Source organism: Acartia tonsa, chromosome 14 (genome assembly GCF_053477335.1).
Source record: "Acartia tonsa isolate MP-2025a chromosome 14, ASM5347733v1, whole genome shotgun sequence".
Classification (NCBI taxonomy): Eukaryota; Metazoa; Arthropoda; class Copepoda; order Calanoida; family Acartiidae; genus Acartia; species Acartia tonsa.
Genome location: NC_137273.1, coordinates 16,109,371 through 16,129,699, shown reverse-complemented (window position 1 = coordinate 16,129,699; position 20,329 = coordinate 16,109,371). Strand labels below are relative to the sequence as shown.

General features: G+C 33.4%; 2 protein-coding genes and 1 pseudogene across 4 annotated transcripts; 1 reads left to right on the top strand and 2 right to left on the bottom strand.

Moving 5' to 3' along the window:
* The first annotated feature begins 2,551 nt into the window (after nt 1-2,551).
* Nucleotides 2,552-3,747, top strand: LOC145305339 (uncharacterized). The gene is made up of 2 exons (XM_080146956.1): nt 2,552-3,645; nt 3,744-3,747. Exons 1-2 carry the CDS (start codon nt 2,552-2,554, stop codon nt 3,745-3,747), a joined length of 1,098 nt encoding a protein of 365 aa, XP_080003082.1.
* Nucleotides 3,748-5,683: 1,936 nt separating this feature from the next.
* On the bottom strand, nt 5,684-8,626 carry LOC145305512 (uncharacterized). Of its 2 annotated transcripts, XM_080147140.1 has the most exons (8): nt 8,554-8,626; nt 8,422-8,465; nt 8,032-8,086; nt 7,478-7,523; nt 6,831-6,911; nt 6,324-6,383; nt 6,062-6,087; nt 5,684-5,954 (listed from the first exon to the last, which is right to left on the bottom strand). In XM_080147140.1, exons 1-8 carry the CDS (start codon nt 8,614-8,616, stop codon nt 5,874-5,876), a joined length of 456 nt encoding a protein of 151 aa, XP_080003266.1. In that variant the 5' UTR covers nt 8,617-8,626; the 3' UTR covers nt 5,684-5,873. The 2 variants fall into 2 exon arrangements, with proteins under 2 accessions (XP_080003266.1, XP_080003265.1); XM_080147139.1 differs by lacking the exon at nt 6,062-6,087 and having other exon boundaries at nt 5,684-5,980.
* On the bottom strand, nt 8,623-10,427 carry LOC145305511 (lysosomal acid glucosylceramidase pseudogene; annotated as a pseudogene). The gene has a single exon (XR_013874606.1). The product of XR_013874606.1 is annotated as a lysosomal acid glucosylceramidase pseudogene (transcript).
* Nucleotides 10,428-20,329: the final 9,902 nt, after the last annotated feature.

The window sequence follows — 20,329 nt, the reverse complement described above, 5'->3', positions numbered from 1 at the left end:
GATCAATGCATATTCATAAAAGAGGCGATGTTAGGCGTGAAACACTCATAACATGAGAAAGGTGAATTTTTATTACCATGCGCAGTTTCTTACTGTTAAAGGTCCTTAAATAAAAGTGTTGATTTTCTGTTGGATGTTACTTAACCTAACATGTCTAGGTTCAGATCACTTGAATTATAATTATGTGCAGGAAAAGATATTTTATAAATCTAGACTAATCTATCTTAATTATTTCAGTTGCGCTAATTACAGATTAAATGTTAATCTTATGTTTTTTTTTATTACATTTGAACTATATTTCCAACTGGTTTATTCTCAATAATGAATAAACCCCAAAAATAAATTTAATGGTGGTTGAAGACACTTATTTATGCCTCCATTTTAACTCCCAGAAAATTCCCCTCCTAAAATTTGAAACATAATTTTTATCAATGGATATATTCATTCCTTTATCCCTTGTCCTTCTATCCATATTGCTCTTTTGTCTTTTCTTTCTCTCTATTTTATCCCCTAATTCTCCCCTCATTCTCTTCCCTATTATCCTAGTTTGTATACCTAGCTCAAACTTTGACTGGACCAGGAAATAAAGGAATACATATTCAAACTTCAAAAAAAAGTCTTTAACATATTATTTGAAATTTGCCAAAGCATTGGGTAAATTAATTAAAAATTACAATTGAGTACAATAGTAATTACAAAAGATTACAAGAACATTATTAAATTTAAGATGCATCTTAGATGTCTATGGAGTTTACATTATAAAAAGTATTTTCTTTCATATATTTAAATGTAAAAACATTTTTCAACCACTACACAAACATTTAATTATTCAATTTAATTTTTAAAGAGAAAGATTAGGTTATGTATCTTAAATCTTAAGGGATTGAACAATGGACGATAAATTGATAAACAATGTTAGTTAACAAACTTACAACTTCTGTAGTAAAATTATTGATTGAACACTTTGGACATTAATTGATTGAAGCCAACCTGTCAATATTCAATAAAAATACCAAGTTTAATGTTTTTGAGCCAAAGAATAATATAACTAATCTTATTTTAAAGAAAAGATTTTTATTAAGGGCAGATGGATCTGATGAGGCTTTATGTTTTACTTATTTTTTCAACACTTAAAACTTGCACAGTGATGTGTGAAATAATTGCAGGTGAAAAAAGAAGGAGGCAGAATAAATTCAGTTGAACTGAACAGGCTATTAACAATTGTGGCATTTGAAATCTTGTCCATTAAAGTATGTTTTAAGACCTACATACACATATACCCCTATTTGGCGGAATGGGTAGATCTAATTCCATTTAAATTATTAGAATAACTGAGTGAGGGAGACGGACACCTACAAAGATATTACGCATCTGTAGAAATATTTTCAGCAACATATCTTATCCATACAAGCAAGATATTGGCAGAATTAATCAATTTACAGAAGAACTGAGTGAGGGAGACGGACACCTACAAAGATATATCGCATCTGTAGGAATTTTTTCAGCAACATAACTTATCCATACATGCAAGATATGGGCAGAATTAATCAATTTACAGAAGAACTGAGTGAGGGAGACGGACACCTAGAAAGATATTATGCATCTGCAGGAATATTTTCAGCACAACAACTTATCCCTACATGCAAGATATGGGCAGAATTAATTAAGTTTAATTCGTATTCTGTGTATGCATAAAAGTTTTTAATTAATATTACTTTTTCATGTAGACCACTTTTATTGATGGCGAAGCTTTTTTTTATCATTCAGGGTTAGTCATTTGAAGTATTATTTAAATTTAATTTTCTTCGAAATTAAAAAAAAATCTAATTGTTAAAAAGGAATACAGTTTTTAAAACAGCTTAAATTAAATAGTATAAAAAATAGATTACAAGAAAATAAGAATCTTGAGTTGACTCTCCCCCACCTTCAGTGAGGCCTAGAGGGGGGATGCTACATTGGTCACATCTACGCTGTGCATCCACCGTCAACAGCAACAACATCAGCAACCGACGCCAAGAACCAATACACCCATTTCCCACCCATCAATCCACTATCCATCATGTATCAGAGGGTTTTTCAATAAGCCAGACAATGAGAGCACATTCTCAGCATCTTTTTAATTCACCTGACAAAAGAGAGGACATATTTACCAGCATGTCTTCTCCGGCTACTCTTACTAAGAGCTGGTATAGAGTCCAATCCAGGACCAACCTCCGACCTCTGGCCCTGCAGTATTTGCACCAAAAACGTAACATCAACAGCAGTACAGTGCACAGCATGCTTACTTTGGCTCCATATAAAATGCTCAGGACTAAAAACATCCAAAGAAAGACTGAAATATAAAACCTGGCGCGGTCCATGCTGTCTCCCCCCACAACCCACCCAAACAACATCTACCCCCCCAAACCCACCTTCACCCCCAACACCCCCTCCCCCACCCACACCCCCTCCCGTTCCCCCTCTACCCCCTGACCTGCGAGCAGACAAGTTCCAGATTCTACAACAAAACATCAATGGAATCAGCAATAAATTAGATGAACTAATTGAACACATGTCTAAAAATAACATCTTAGTTGGCGCTATCCAAGAAACTAAACTTTGTGATAAGTCTAAAGCCCTTACAACTTACAACTACACCTTAGTAAGGCAAGACAGAGGCACTGATAAAGGAGGAGGGCTTGCCTTTCTCGTTCACGATGACATCAACTTCTATAGCAACTCAACACCTGCTAATCTCATCAATGATCCTCATATCGAAACACAGACCATCACCATCCCTGGAAAAGACTTTGACCTTCAGATCAGAAATGTATACATACCACCCACAGCCAGCTGCTCTTCACCCTACCAACCTAACATAGAAGCTTTATTTGAAGACCTTAACGAAACATCTATATTAGTTGGTGATGTTAATGCTCACCATAGCTCCTGGTATTCAGATGATGAAGATGATGCTAGGGGAAGGGCAATAGTAGATGCCATTGATGCTCTAGACTTTGGTATTCTCAACGAGGATACACCCACAAGAGTCACAGCTCAATCTAGTACTGCTCCAGACCTCACTATAGTATCATCCTTACTTCTACCTGTCACCAACTGGAAAACTGAAATAAAGTCTAGTTCTGATCACCTGCCCATAACCATCTCTATAACAGCGGAGATCACCAAACTTAAATCAGAGCACAAAACTTACATCAATTTTGCCAAGGCAGATTGGACAGGCTTTACAGAATATACAGAGAAAATCTTTAGTAGAGCTAAACTGGTCACAAATGTCTATGCTAGTGAAAAATACTTCAGAAATAACATCTTAAAAGCAGCAAACAAGTTTATACCAAAAGGCAGAATCTTACATCCCATCAGTAATATTCCGACAGAAGCTGCAATATTAATTGAAGAAAGAGACAGCATAAGATCACAAAATCCATCAGACCAAAGAATTCCAGATCTGAATAAACAAATAAACACAAAGATCAGCGACCATAAAAGACAGAAATGGAGAGAACATCTTGATAACTGTAAATCAGGATCCAAAAACTTCTGGAATACCATCAAAAAATTAAACAATCCCACCCAACAACCTAAAAATCAGGGAATTGAATTTAATGGAAAGATTTACAATGATCCTAAAAAGATAGCTCACAAGTTCAACCAACAATACACCCCAGGCTTATCCTCAAAACCGAAAAAGCAAGCAAGGCCTACTATAAGAAAACTTAAACAAAAACCCAAATCAAACCCAGTTAAGATATCAACACAACAAGTGACCGAAGCTATCAAAAAGTCTAAAAGTTCTAAAGCACTTGGACCGGACGGCATTTCTCCAATCATGATCAAACATATAGGACCCAATGGGATTAAAGTTCTCACCAACATCATCAATCTTGCTGTCAACAACTCTCATATCCCATCAGTCTGGAAAACTGGACGTATTATTCCACTCATTAAACCTGGAAAACCATCAGATAAAGGCCCCAGTTTCCGACCTATTTCACTGCTATCTCCAATAGCCAAGATTCTTGAATCAGTTCTCCTTCCACTGATTAGCCAAGCTGTTGTCCTAGAAGATCATCAACACGGATTTAGGAAAGGAAGATCGACAACTACTGCACTACACACCATCAATGAGCATATAACTAATGGCCTGAACTCCAAGAGACCAGCAAACAGAACCATCTCAGTTGCTATCGACCTTTCCAGAGCATTCGACACAGTGGACCATGACCTTCTCCTCAAAGACATCAATGAATTAGATCTCAATGACAACATCAAGAGATTTATCTGTGCTTACCTCCGTGGTAGACAAACATATGTCGAATTCAGAGGTGCCAAATCCCAGTACAGAAAGGCCAAACAAGGGGTGCCACAAGGAGGGGTGCTTTCCCCTCTCCTTTTCAACCTTTATATGTCAAAGATGCCAAAACCACCAGGCAAGATTTTACTTGTCTCCTATGCTGATGATTCAAATGTTTTAAACTCTGGTCCAAAACTCGAGCCTTTATGCGAAGAATTAAACTCATATCTCAACACCCTTGATAACTGGTTTATTTCAAGAAATCTCTTTATCTCGCCAGCCAAATCTACAGCCACATTGTTTACAACATCAACGAACGAGGTTAGTACAGAACTAAACATCAAAATTCAAGACCAAACTGTACCTACTGTCAAGAAACCAAAGTTCCTTGGCATTGTTTATGATAACCTATTCACATTTAGCCAACATGCCACTGACATGAGATCTAAACTTATTAAGAAAAACAATGTTTTGAAAGCTTTAGCTGGAACTACCTGGGGCAAAGATAAAGAAACACTAACATCTACATACAAAGCCATTAGCCAGTCTACCATAAACTATGCATGCCCAATTTGGACCCCAACTCTAAGTAATACTGCCTGGGATAAACTTCAAACCACTCAAAACCAAGCTTTAAAAACTTCACTTGGTTGCCACAGAATTACTAGTATGGAACATGTTCACAATGAGGCCAAAATTATGCCTGTTCGAGCCCACTGTGAAATGCTTTCAAAGCAATATCTGGTTTCAACTCAATTAACTTCTCATCCAGTTAAAATTGACCTCTACAGCCCACCCCCGCCACGAAACATGAAACAAACTCTCAAATCTAAATTTGGAAGGTATGTTAAAAAACTGTTACCAAGAAATGAACATCTTGACAAAGAAAGCTACAAAAAAAAGATCAAAATTATACATACCAAAGAAGTACAGGAAAATATCAAAAATCTTGGAAACAATCCTGTGCTGAATGCCCCTGCCCCACAAATAAACAACAATGAAAGAGATCTACCCAGGACAACCAGATCCACACTCTCGCAGCTTAGATCTGGCCACAGTATCTTTTTAAATACATATAAGTCTAGACTCGACCCAACAGTGAACAAGAAATGTCCGGACTGTAAAATAGGCCTACACACCACAGCCCACTTGTTCAAATGTAAAGCTAAACCCACAAATGTCAATGTTCGTGCCCTCTGGAACGCCCCCTCTGATGCTGCTAAGTTCCTTGGACTCCCCCTTCAGGAGCCCCACGACGATCATGGATAGAATGGATAAGATGCCCGGGCTACACAAACAAACAAGCCTAGAGGGGCCTAGCCGCTAGTCATAAATAAAAAGGTTCATTTAAGGTTTTTTTAAGAAAAATAAATTCAAATAATAAACCAATTATAAAATATCTTTATATATTTTTGCAAATTGTTAAAAGTATTAATATTATAATATGATCTGATTTTTTTTATTTAAGTTTAGTTTCAATGCAAGAAATATGAAACATGGCTGTTTATTAAACATTTTAGCAAATAATGTGTTTGCATTTTTAGGTTTTAACAATATTTTTCATTGACCTCACTTTTATTTAATACCAGTCAAAGCCAAGCATTCTTTTTCCATCCTTATCATATGGCAGGCATCCTGCTGAATTTATTTCTGAACAGGCCTTGCTTTCAGGACATCTCAACAATTCTAGATAGAAAGATAGTTAGATGATAGATGGACAGACAGACAGGTAGTTAGGCATCCAGCTAAAATGATTTCTGAACACGCCTTGCTTTGAGGACATCTCAATAATTCTAGATTGATAGATAAATGAAAAGATAAATAAATTGATAGATGGATAGATAGATGGATTGATAGATGAAGATATAGATAGATACATAGAAAGATACATAGATAGCATAATTATCTTTTGTGATGTATTTAAAAGTTTTTATGATATTCGATAGGTGTCTTTCTTTTCCTGTTGGCAGTCCTTGAGATCTTATATGTTTGACAAACATACAATACAAATAACAAAACAGATACTAACCTGAATCCAAACCAGTGCTCATGGCAGGATAACAAGATGATTCACACTTTGCTGTACAAGCTAAAATCAAATAAAATTGAACAGTATTTTAAAAACTATCTTTTTTAAAATCTGGTTTTAGGGTATCTTTATAATGGACCATTCCTTAAGGAATCCACAACTCCATCTATCAGAGTACAATTATATAAAAGTAACTGAATATCTATCTGTCTGTAAGTAAGTGTGTCTGTACCAAAAGATCTTGCTAACCACTAAACAAATAAGGCTCTTTTTACAGTAAAGCTTCCAATAGGTCACTGAATGCTGTATATTGCAACACGATTCCCCCACTCTCCGTAGAGAAATCTTCCCCAGGATAAAATCCCTTTCAAAATTATTTTTTCTCTTTAAAAAAAACTAGAATTAAGGTGGTAGTGTCAACCATAAGACCCTCCTAATCTATACTATGTTAATTGAAGCCTCTATGAGTGTAGCATCTAGTATAATAATAAGAATAGAAAATTTTACCCATTTGGTAGCATTGCTCATGACATTTAGTATCCTTTCTCATGTTATTTGTACAGCATTCATGCTTGAAATCACTAACTTCTAAATAATAACATCTCTTGTCATAATGGATATAGAATATGTGGATATTGTGACAGGGGAATTTTTGTTGTCAATTTAGGTTGCTAATATAGTCCTTAGGTATTAGTAAATACGTTTTTATGATCAGGGGAAGGGATGGGGTAAAGTCATAAAGAGGGGTAGCGGTTTATAGTTCTATTAATCAGCTGGTAGAAACATTTTATCAGGGTATACGAGAATCCATCATAATATCTACGTATTCTTAATCCATTAATGGTAATTGATCTTTAAATCTATGGAGTATTTATTTATCCCTTTGATAAAAATTATCCCTAAGAAAAAAGCTGAAATGTTTGAGCCCATTGACATTATTAGGTTATTAATAAAACTTTGGGTTCTTTAATTTAATTATTTTAGGTTAGTTTAAATTTTAATCTAGAAGGGGTAATATTGTTTATCAGCATTGGAGAAGTATATTAATTTATTATTCATTGGCCCTTACTTAAATGGATGGTAGACATCACCCTCTCTGTGGAGTGGTGACCCATTCCAAGCCCTTCCCCAATCCAGATGTGAACAACCTTTACCTGGTGCTGCATCCCCACATAGATAAGGACCACAATCTTCTAAGAGCTAGATGAACAATTATATAATAATCAGAGTTTTACAAGCAGAAGGAAGAAGGAAGGTTAGTTCCTAGTAGATTTCAGACTTTCTTTTGAGGTAAATAGAGAAATGCACTCAAACATCAGACATCATAAAATGAAGGAGATGAGATCTAGGAGAAGTGGGAAAGAAAACTCCTAAAAAAGAGATAGATAATCACTCATTTTTATGACGTCACATGTCTGATTTTTGAGTGACTTTCTCCAATTATACTCTTTAGAGTGTAAGAAGCATTGAATTTAGTTCATGGTAAAATTACAATTTATCTCTGATTGAACAAAATAGTGCAAAGACAAATATATTGAAACAAGTTTCTAGATAACAACAGCAATTTTAACAAACTGCATTAATTTGTGCCTTTGTGCACGACATGTAAGGATTTTGCATATTATAGCCATTAAACATCATTAATTTTTTTTACTTAAAAATGTGTTTAGAAATATAATTCTAAAGTCTTCACTGTAGCAAACCTTACATCATCATTATTAGTACATTGATATCTACATTCTTGTTCAGCTGGTTGGTCTCTGTTGCCGTATGTTTCAAATGATTAGTTGTAATTCTTAAATAAGCTCAGCCATTGGACTTTTTTTTATGGTTGCTATACTTTATTGGTAAGCAATACCTATCACAATTTGATTAGAGTTTTGATTTAAACCTGGTTTAATTTGTTTACTGATTGGAGTAACTTACTCAATGTTTTATAGGATTTTTAAAAAAAAGCCAAACTTAAAAACTGCATAACAAATATCTTTTTGTTGTTTTAATGTTCAGTTTGAAATATTAAAAACCTAAGATTTAGAGTATTTAATAGTAATTATACAATTATTTGTTGGATAATATAAATTATTTGAACAACTCCCTGCATAATTCAGGACATGCCTCAGAAATTGTAGTTTGACAACAACCCTGAATAAAAAAATAAGAAATTATATAAAAAAAAATATTGAAATGTGTACAAATTGATACCGGTGAACAAAATAATGATGTATGGTACCTGAGAAGAAAGCCTTGGATGAATTATTATTAAAATACTAATTATTAATTTTAATCCAAACATTTTACCTCTGAAAGAATTTTTACTTTGTTAATAATGCTAGTTCTGCTTTATTTTCTGACATCTTACATAAGAATCTAATGCCATATTAAGGTCTGAACAGATTTAGGTTCAATATTGAAAGATTCTGACAACCGATCTTCATCTTTTATATGAACAGCGATGTTATGATTAAGATTTGTATTGGTTACTACTATTACATTAGCACCATCTGGTCTCTCAAAGCTCACAACTTTTAGATAAAATCTGTTGGAACCACCTAAAACATCAATGTTGACTCTAACAGAATCTTCAGGTATGAATTTGCTGAAATGTCCCAGGGCATAATACATTGGATTCTTGTAAAATTGATCTTTCTCAGCATCAACTATAACAGGTGCATCAGCATAATTATTTGCCCAATTAGGTCCTCCAGACATACTTAAGGCAAGGTTCCAGTCTGTCCATCCAACTGACCAATGGTTCAATGTCTCAATGATATTGTTTATGTAAAGTTGAGCTCTGTACCATGACCCCAGCTCAACCTTTATTAAGTCCCAAAGCATTGCTCCAACACATGATTCTGAGTATAAAATAAACTTATCTGGATAAGCTTTGTGTGTCCTGTCAAGGTCCTCAGCAAATCCGAGGAAGTCAGTGTACCAATGAACAGCCCAGCCTGATACATACTTTGCAGCCTTTGGATTGGACATGAAAGTTCTAGACCATTCTTGAAGGAAAAATCTTTGATCATCAAAGGTCATAAGTTTGATTCCTGAATAACCTGCCTTGTCTAAAGTTGGACCTAGATAATCTCCAATGAATATTGCCAGATTTGAGGCATTCCATCCCATTCCATTAAAATGATAAAAAGGCATGTTGCTCATCCATGGTTCATTTTGTGATGTTAATCCCCAGAATTCTATTCCCTCTTTTTGATATGCATCAAGATATTTGATAAAATAATTGGCCCAAGATTGATAATATTTAGGTAACAGATATCCAGGTCCTTTAATGGCCTTGTTGGACTTCATCCAGGCTGGAGCAGACCAAGGACTGGCAAAAAGCTTAATTTGTTTCTTTGATACTTGTTGGGATATTTTAATGTAGGGAATCTTATATTCATAATCTTCCTGAGTAAGATTAAAGCCTCTAAGATCATCATCTGCAGTAGTATCACAGAGAGTGTATGGTCTATCTGAGAAGTCAGACCCGCCAATGGTAGTTCTAGCAATACTGTACTCAAGACCAGTTGGTGCAAAATAAGCCTCCATAAGATTTTCCTGTGCACCTGAACTTAGACTAGCAATGTTGATTCCAGCTGAATCTGTAAAAGTTCCTCCAAATCCAATTATCTTCTGGAATCTCTTTGATCTGTCAATGGACAACTCAATGTCATGTGTTCTAACATTATTCTTGTAGGTGTTAGGGAGCCATCTAATATGTCTCTCAGCAAACCTAAGTCCTGAATTACTGGAGGTAACCTGGAGTATATAATGATTGCTGGCTGGTGCAGGAATATATTCATCACAATACGTACTGTTGCAGACACACACATGAGACGAGTGGCCAAAGAATTCAGGTATACATGGGGTGTTATGGATAACTGGAATAAAAGACACTGCCAGAAACAACAGGATCATTTTGCAATAAACCATTACGGTAAATTGACATTTAGATTATAATAAAAGTTAACAACATTTCAGCATGAATCAAAATAATTCCACCAATATGTATAACTTTGCTTTAATGGATGTTGTCATTCTTGTTCATGAAATTATGCTTTTACAAATCTAGTTATGTAGATATAAACTTCTTCAATAGCTTTATAAAAGAAAACTAATTTAATCTTATTAAGGAAATAGAACAAAATATAATATCAAATAACATAACACAAATTAATATTAAACATTTGAAATTATCAAACTAAGCTTTGTTAAACCTTAAAGACTTGACTGACATACATCTTTCATAGTTGATATGGATAACATAATGCTATAGATACCAGGGAAGGAGGGGATATTGAACTGTTTTTTTACACAAGTCCCCAAAGTGTTATAAAAAAACGCTATCTTATTTGTTAGCTTAAAAAATATTGAGACTTTTATTCAATTTTGATTGGTTAAGTCATTAAGTTAAGAGGCCAAACATTTCAACCTCTGATTGTAATCTACAGAAGAGGTAATAAAAATTATTTCATCCAAACTTGTTTCTTGTGTACATTAATTTATCGGTCATTTTCTCTTCCTCCTGTAGATCCCTTTGCAAATACAGACTAATCTCCAGTTTTAAACAAGCTTCACATTAATGGAAGTTGTCATGCTTGTCAATAATGTTTAAATATTCTAATTTTAAAACATTAATATTATTTCTTTTAACTAACATATCCTGTATGAAAACAATTATGTTTAAGTGCAAAATTGCATAGCTGTCTTTTATACCAAAAATATCTTTTTTATAAAAGTAGCAGGATGTTTGTGAGTCTTTCTGTCTGTCAGAATGGTTGTTTGTACCGAAGGATCCGAGGTGGATTATAACAATTTTTAGGTGGGTTACCACCAAGCTCTTAAGAGAAATCACTCCAATTTTATTAATTTTTCTTTTTAAAACAAAAATTGAAAAATAAGGTGGTTGAGGGGGGAGGGGGGGTTGAATTATAAACCCCCTACCCCAAGAGCCTCTAGAGACCTCTAGGGGCGTAACCGCTTGTCAAGAATGAGCTAAAATAACTTAAAAACAATTAGATAAAGAACATAAATAAATAAATATTACAAAACGAAACCTATGAATTTAAATCCTTTCATTTTCCTATTTAGATTAAAATAAGCCTCGTTTAAAATCTATCTAGTTATTCTAAATGACAGATACTCTCATAAATCTTCCTAAATAAAACACTGTTTAACAATAAGATATTTTTTTGGAGGGGGGAGGGGTTGCAATGACGTCCAAGCTTTTTTATTTTGAGGGGGGTAACAGGAGGAGTTTTCAAGGAGTTGAGGGGGGTAAACATTCCTTTACCCCCACCCTTGGACATCTTTTAGGGGTAGTGGGGGTCATAGTGATCAAATAGGAAATTTTAAAATCCTTAATAATTTTTCCATATTCTTTTATCCTATTTCAATAGTCTTAAAATGATGTTTTGATAAGAACTTTAAAAACATAAAATAGCTAAATATATTTTTAAAAGTTTCTATGCTACATTCATTCTGCCTATTTCCTTTATCCATATATAAAAGTAGCAGGATGTCAGGTGTACTGAAGAGTTTCGCTAACCACTGAACCGATATAGTTCTCCCTTAAAATGAAGATTATCTTAGATTCTGGGAAGGTTTCCAACTATTTTCAGAGAGGGTAACACCACCTCCTATGAGAAATCGTCCCTAAAAAATGTCACCCTCCCCCCCCAAACCTCAAGTGTTTCTAGTATACATGCAAATATTATTCCAAAATCATTGCAGACTAAAAAGAATCAAAAAAATGTTTATGAGAATTTAAAGAAAAGGCAATCATTTCATTATTTGATATATTTATATTTTCTAAATCTACAAGATTTAAACACTCACAAGGGTTTCTCAATCTGTTTTCTGAAGACGGGTTCTGAAGTTCTGAAACCTAAATATTTCTCAATATTACCCTCTTGTCCAAATTCATACAGTTATACATTTTTTCCACTGTTGCTTCCAAACCAATTTATATCCCCTTGATGACTATAGAAACAGCCATGTCTCTCTGTTTTCTAGTGAATTCTAACTTTTAACAACAGTATTAACATGACTATAGAAACAGCCATGTCTCTCTGTTTTCTAGTGAATTCTAACTTTTAACTGGAAACAATGGGAAACTTGAAAGGAGAGAAAATCGTTTCTAGGGAACCAAAATAAGCGACAGATTTAGGTAGGTTCAGGAAGGGAGGGGAATTTGACTGTAATCCTACGTTTTACACATAAACACTTCGACTTGCTGAAAGAGAGATTTCAGTTTGGAAACTATTCAAGAATGGTCTTCACTACTGATTAATATCTGCTGGATTAAAACCAATTCAGAGCCATAATGAAAAATCCTGTATCCCATCGCATCATAGAAAAATCCAGTAATTAACTACTGAATAGGCTGTTTTGATTCTAATAATTGTACATCATTGTCGTATCCCTTAAGATCCCTGGATGTGATAGAAAGAGAGATAATAACTGTTATAAAGAATTAATAATAAAAAGATAGAAAAACAAGGATAACAACATCCATAAAAGCGAAGCTCTGGAACGGTAAGACAAACAAACATTAACACTTGTTGAGTGCCAGAACTGAATTTTCAAAATTGAAAACAAAATACCAAACTTAAAATCAAATTGAACACCAAAATAGGCCTGTGAAAAGTTACATTCATTTTTTTTTCTTTTATCAGTGGATTCTGAGCTGTATAGGAAGGATAAATCTGTAATAAAAATTATATGCCAAGTTTCAAGTCTATCAAACGATTCTATTACTTAATTTTATATATTTAAAAACACATTTATACTTTGTGAAACACGGTCTCGATTTAATTCTTGGTTTAATAGCAGAGGTAGCGATAAACATTATAAAAAAATCTCCCAAAAGTATTCAAAGATAACAAAAAGTGTAAAAGACCATAATCACATACTGTTAATCTACAATTTAATTTTAAAGAAATTCGTATTATTTACTGAAAAAATATTGACATGCAGTAGCCGATATTTTCCTTTAAATTATGTCCAAAAAAGTAAAAGTACCCTACAAATGTAATAATAAGTACAGGATACCTGTCTTTATGTCTGTTTATCCATTATCCATTAGAATATCTTAAAATGTTTTTTTTTTATTGTTAGATTCGACACAGAGGATATAAAGATGTTTTTTTACTATTTAAAGATAGAGGAGGATGGGGCAAAAGTGTCAAAAATAGGCTTGGGTGAAAACACTATTCTCTCTTCAAAAGAAAAAAAATATGTTCTTTTTGTTTTACAAAGCATCTTTCCCTATGCTTTGGTTTTATCAGGGAGAGGAGTAGGATATATAATATTTTTTCCCGTATCGCTTCGAAACCGATTAATATCCAGTAGATTAAAACCGGCCATACTGAAAAAAAACTATTTCTAACATCGTATCATATCCAGTTTTCTACGAATATAAAAATGTACAATCATAAGATTAAAACCAGTTTTTTAGTCCGTGGCATCTCGGGTCCTAAAAAAAATGGTTTTAATCTTATAATTGTACATTCTATATCCGCGGAAAGCTGTATATAATACGATGATGAAATAACTATTACCATTCATTCTATACTCTCTGCAATTTTCCAGATGCCAAAGAAATAATTCTGCCCATAGATTTTGAGAAGAGGAGACATTTTATCATCTTTTTTTCTATCCCCCATTCCCTGTTTGGTTTGATAGAATTTGCATATGAAATGAAGATTTATTCCCTTTATTCACAAAAGGTGTTTTGTAAAACCTGCTAAATATATTTAAAGTTTTTTTTTTGTCTGTAGCTTAAGATTTAACTAGCTACTACACCAAGTGAGTTTTCTTTTTTAGAAAAGCTCCACATAGGTCCCAGGATGTATTGAGGCTATTCATTTTAAGCTTAAAGTCTTTGGTTGGTTTTATGCTATCTTTATAGACTTTGTAGATACTGCAGAGTCAAAACAGCACAATCTTAAATTCACAGAAAGAAATCTGGTAAAGAATTCATATTTTATTGTATTTTACTTTACTATTCTTTTATTATAGATATTGCTGCACTATTAATCGACAAAATTTGACGTCAATGATAAATATTTTTTGCTGCTATTTTTATGAATAAAAACCCAGCTGCTTTGTTAATACGGCATTAAGAAACCCTTTTCTCCTTAGATACACAAACACACAACTTTTGAGGCTGTTTCTATAAATAGCAGCCAAGCTAGTAAAACATAACATTTACACCCCAATGAAAGTTGAAAATCAATTGTTATTTATTTTAAATATGTTCTAGAAACTAATTAAAACCATAACCCACACTTTTAAACATAGAAAAGTAACTTTAGATTAAATTAAGTTTTTGTCAATTTTTTTAAAATCAAATGTTTTTCAAGGAATAATTTTAAATTGTGAATTTTATTGTTGTACAATCAGCTCACAAGTTTCCCAATACTTCAAACTTTGGATGTTGATTCCTATAACAATTAGGTACGATTTAGAAAGCGTAGCAACTCTATATTCGTTTTCAGAAAGTCCGTCAGTCCATTTAAAACATGCTAACTTTAAACTTTCAGACAACAATTTTTGTAGGATATTATTATCCTATTCATATATCTATTCAATATATCTATTCTAGGACAACAATCTTTTCAGCGAAGTATCTCTGTAATAAAGTCCTAAAAATGTAAGTATTCCCAAGTTTTGACACTCTATTAGCGTTTATTTTCGTTTGTTTTAGGCCGCTTGATTTTAAAGCTCTGGTTTTTAGGATGTTTTCATCTTTGTTTCGTTAAAAATCTGCAATAACTAGAAATCGAAAGAAACACTAATATGTCACAAAAATAACAATCTTCCATCTATAAGAATATTAGGATTTTCCTTACATCAAAGTTTTAGATTTTATAAAAAAAATGTTATTTCTTCTCCCCTTTATTCATCCTTGTGGGCACTTGGGGGACATTCTGTCCCCAATCGGAAAAAGGGGGGAAGAAAATTTGGGGTATTTTTCGACATTATAAATAACATTACCACACTGAAATTATCAGATTGATATAAGACTTCTGTGGCGTAATATTTCTGATTCTAGAACCAAGAGATTCATAATGATCAGATTAATCTACACTACTTTCTCCTCCCACCCTCAAAAAGCAAAACATAAGAATTGAGAGTATATTGATTTATCGTCCATTGTCCTGTCACTACATCCCTAGAACCCAGGTTAAGATTGATGAGAACAACGTTTTTGACACCTTAACTTCCACACCAAAGTGTGTATATCAGAGTTGTCAAATAATATTTAGGGGGCAGATAAAAAGGTCGTCAAGTAAATTTGGGTTCTAAATTATTAGGGATCTGAAGTGATAAGAAAATGATTGATAAGTTTATGTACATTCCCAATGATGATGCACAAAATTACCCATTCTGTATATTATAACTAGTGGTTTAAACGCTTGGACACTTAACTTAATGAACAAACAAATCAAAATTGCATAAAAGTCCCCAAAGTATTTAAGCCAACGAATAATAAAAGGGTATTATAAAACTTTTGGGACTAGTTTATACTGATCAATAATACGGTTACCATTAGTTTTTTTTTACACATGTTCTCTTATTTGTTGGCTCCAAAGCAGTGTAGAAAACAATAATTTCAATATAAATGTGTGTATATTGCTCCATAGTCATACTATCAGAGTAAAACACTAGAGAGGAAAGGGGTTAAATAATTGCATGTCCCTTTCCCAAGGACCCTGTGCCGACTTTCAATTGGGTCTTTGAAAATCAACAAATACTAACACAGCCAAGTCGCTACAAAAGAGCAAAAAGCAAATTGATAGCAGACAAAGACGGTCCTTAACAGGGGGATCCAGTTAGTTGTCTGGTTATACATCTGTACTATAAAGGGAGAAGTAGTTTGTGCTTTTATTAAGTAAAATCCGTGAATTAGCTTTATTGAAAGCGATTATTAAGTCTAAGAGTTATTAAATATCCGTTTAATTATACTATGTATTTTGTCAATATTAAGAACACTTAGACTTAATAATCGCTTTCGACGAAGCTACTCACGGATTTTACACCATACAAGCACAAATTACTCCTCCCTTTATTGTTATACTAATTTGCTATTACTTTGACACTGCTTTGGCTGTGAAAAGCGTTCAAGATAAATTCCTTGGCCACTAAAAAAGGTACAACTAGAAATAGGCAAAAAAACATAAAACATTAAACGCATTTAATTGTAATAAGTAAAGAAAAGTCATCCAAGATAGCAAAAACTTATTTCCATGCAGAGTTACAATTTCCAGACGAATGGTTGCAATCCTGACTTTACTGTATCAAAAACAGCATCCCATGCGAACGAGGTAATATCAGTTGTTGATGCTAAAAAAATTAGTAAGCAGTTATTTAGTAGAGGTTGTGTAAAGGTGATTATTTCTAAAATGATAAACTCATCATTTATTACAAGTAGAGTAAAGCAAATTGAAAAATGTTCTCTTTAATATACTTACAAAATGCTGGAAAAAGTAATATTTCACTGGCTGCTGCTTTTTATTTAAAGATACCTCAATGACAGGGGATAGGTCATAGCCAGTCCTTTGAGAGACAGCCAAAAAATTACTTCATACGATAAAATAACCAATGAGAGGCCAGTATAAATTTTACCATTGGTCAATTACTTTGTATACTAGCCTCGCATTGGTCAACTTTATTGCATGACATCATATTTTTGGTGCCACTTTACGCTGTCTCGTCCTTTGATTGCACGAACTTTGTCGGAAAGTCCTAACTGTGCTGAGGTATTCCCCAGTTATTAATGTTAAGGTTGAGGAGTAGTAGGTTCACTTTTTAATATCTTAATCATGACTCGATTTGTGCCAAGATTCAGACCCATCACATCCCCAATGCTTGCAATGCTAACATATAAATTTTGATTCCAAAGATTTAAATTATCATGTTGGAAAAGACAATGCTAGTTTGAACCTACTAATCAAGCTTTAATAAGGGTACCTAAAGTTTTAAGCCAGCGAATAAGAAAGTGTGCTTATAAAATCTTTAGTTGCCCCCCATCCTTCCTGTATAATACAAGTCTCATATAAATAACAAAAGCCCGAAAGTTGGGAAGGATTGACTCACATAAATTTATATGTACTATCTACTAGAAATGTATTTTATAAAACTTGTATCTGTCCTTGTGTTATATATATCCGCCTACTACTGTCAAACACAAACATTCTACAGGACTTTCACACAAATTCCCCTTGTAAGCGCTGATAACCACCCTTTATTTAAAAAAAATTAGAAATATGGGTGAGGGGTAGATTTTCGGTTTTTTTTACTGCTTTGGACCATGTTAGGTTAGGTTTAATTGGGTACTGGGTACTAAGGTAGCCCCTTAGGGTTAAGCCTCCCACGAAGGTTAGGTATAAGAAATGATTTGAAAATAAGGGGGATGGGGTAAATTTTCACTTTAGGCCAGAGGTTTGGTTATATTGGGTACTGGGCAGCCCAGCATGGGACTTTAGCTATAGGTTTGGCATGAGAACCCTACTTATTAAAAATAGTAGGGGGGGGGGGGGATTTTCAGTTCTTAACTGACACTTTGTGTGAAATCACCATTCTACTCAGAACTTCATCCTTCAATATCAAGGGTGTGCACAGACAAAATATCAAAGCAATGGAATCTTCTGTACAAATTTAAGAAGCCTAACTTCTGTAGTAATTAAGTTTATCACACTTCCCAGTTGTATTTTAGACATTGAAAAAAAGTGATTAAGTTGGTTGGGGAATCTCCACAAAAATTATCAGCCAACGATCTTATTTTCCCTTATTGGTTCATATTTGCATTTTATAAACTTTTGAACCAATTATTTTGAATTTTTTTCCGAACATTATCCTACCCCTTTTTTTATGATATAATTATCCAATTCATCTGGGTTTTGGAATGATGATTCCTAGGACAACAAAGTGTAATATTATAGGATAATATATCATAGAAACTTAGTTAGGATTTTATACTTTTATTTTGAATGACTTATTGGTCAAAAAGCATGAAAAATATGATCAGTTTATGTTTTAAGTTGTATTCTAGTATGGCTTCAAAACCGATCAATATCCGTCGAGGTATAACCGGTTCTAAGCTATACTTAAAATCACGTATTGCATCGTATTGCAGACAGTTTTCTACGACTAATCAAAAAATATTTGTATCAATACCAGTTTTGTTAGTCCGGGACTTTACCATATTATTTTTAGTTCTAATATCCACGGAAAGCGTTATATAGGATGCAATAAATAACTGTCGAAAAATTTAAATTAATGATCAGAACAGGATTCATAGACTAACAAAAAAAAATATTTTTGACCCTTAATAACACATAAATATGAAAGAGAGAAGAAAAAGAAAAGTTTTTTAGCCTGTAAAAGACCCAGGAATATCAGCTTCCTTTTTAGTTATTACAATACTCTTATTAAAGTAACAGGATGTGTGTATGTGTATGTGTGTGTGTGTCTGTCCGTCTTTGTAGCCTGTAAAAGACCCAGGAATATCAGTTTCATTTTTAGTTAATACAATACTCTTATTAAAGTAACAGGATGTGTGTATGTGTATGTGTGTGTGTTTGTCCGTCTTTGTAGCCTGTAAAAGACCCAGGAATATCAGTTTTCTTTTGAGTTATTACAATACTCTTACTAAAGTAACAGGATGTGTGTATGTGTATGTGTGTGTGTGTCTGTCCGTCTTTGTAGCCAGTAAAAGACCCAGGAATAATAGTTCCATTTTCAGTTATTATAATTTTTATATAAAAGTAACAGGATGTGTGTATCTGTCTGTGTGTACTGAGGAATCTAACCGCTGAACCGATATGGTTCTCCTTTATAATAGTAGCTTCTGTTTTCTCGTATTCATTCGAATCCGGTGGATAGGAACCGGTTCTCATCCATACGAAAAAACTATGTCTAGCATCGTATTATATCCAGCTTTCTACGAATATAAAAATGTACAATCATAAGATTAAAACCAGTTTTTTTAGCCCCGAGGTGCCGAAGGAAAGCCGTTTGTAATACGATGCGAGAAATAACTATTACAAATATAAAATACAAATTCGCTACTTATGGATGTTGCGATCCCTAATATAATTATTATTCCTTAAATAGGTTAGGAAAGAATGGGCACTAGTCCCCAAAGTTCTAACGTTTATATAATAACGTTTTCTTATTTATTGGTTGAACAACTTTAGGGACTTTTATTGAATTTTATCGAGTGTCCAAACATTACAACCGCTTAGTGTAATCTACAGAAGTAGTAATTTTGTGAATCATCTTTGGGGATGTACCTTAATTTATCGGCTATTGCCACATCCCTTTATATCTCTAAAAATGGGTTCACGACAAAAGAAGAAGATTTTTGTTCTCGGTTCAATTATATAGGGATGAAAAAGTTTGCTTGGATTATCTAAAATATTCTCAGAAATTCGTCACTTAAAACTTTTTCTTTCCGAGGTTTTCTTAATAATCCGCTTACTAAAAGGTTCTTCTGGGGATAGAGGCGTGCATAAGGGGGGTGTACGGGGGATGTATCAACCCTATAGAAAAAGGTTTTACCTGCAATAGAAGAGAGGAAATTGTCTTCTTCAAACAGTTTAAACAACATTGCATATACATATTTAAGAACATAATACAAAATTAGTAGAGTCAAAAAAGGACTTGTAAGATAATTAAAAAACATTAAATATTTTGATTACAGATAATTACACAAATGGCAACATCCATAAGAACATTAATCATAAGATTAGATGATTATATGTTTATTTGAATCGAACCAAAAACATAATAGATGCATGAAAAATAATAATCAACAAAAATTATAGAGCAGAAAGGAATCTAATAAGTTTTAAAAAATAAAGTCAGCTGATGTCTTTTCTTTAAAAAATCAATATATCATCATAAAACAGTTTTAAGAATGTTTTTAATAAGATCTTTTCAGTTAAACTGTCAATACTGTAATCAAAAGCCATGCTAAAGTCAAACTGCATAAAACTGTGTTC

Bases quoted from the DNA above. Each gene is read 5' to 3' on its own strand.
- LOC145305339 (XM_080146956.1), top strand. From the start codon at position 2,552: ATGTCTAAAAATAACATCTTAGTTGGCGCTATCCAAGAAACTAAACTT.
- LOC145305512 (XM_080147140.1), bottom strand. From the start codon at position 8,616: ATGTTTGGATTAAAATTAATAATTAGTATTTTAATAATAATTCATCCA. The intron at 8,466-8,553 runs GTACCATACATC...TTTTTTATTCAG, and splicing joins ATCCAAGGCTTTCTTCTCAG to GGTTGTTGTCAAACTACAAT. The intron at 6,384-6,830 runs GTAAAATTTTCT...ATTTGATTTTAG, and splicing joins TGAGCAATGCTACCAAATGG to CTTGTACAGCAAAGTGTGAA.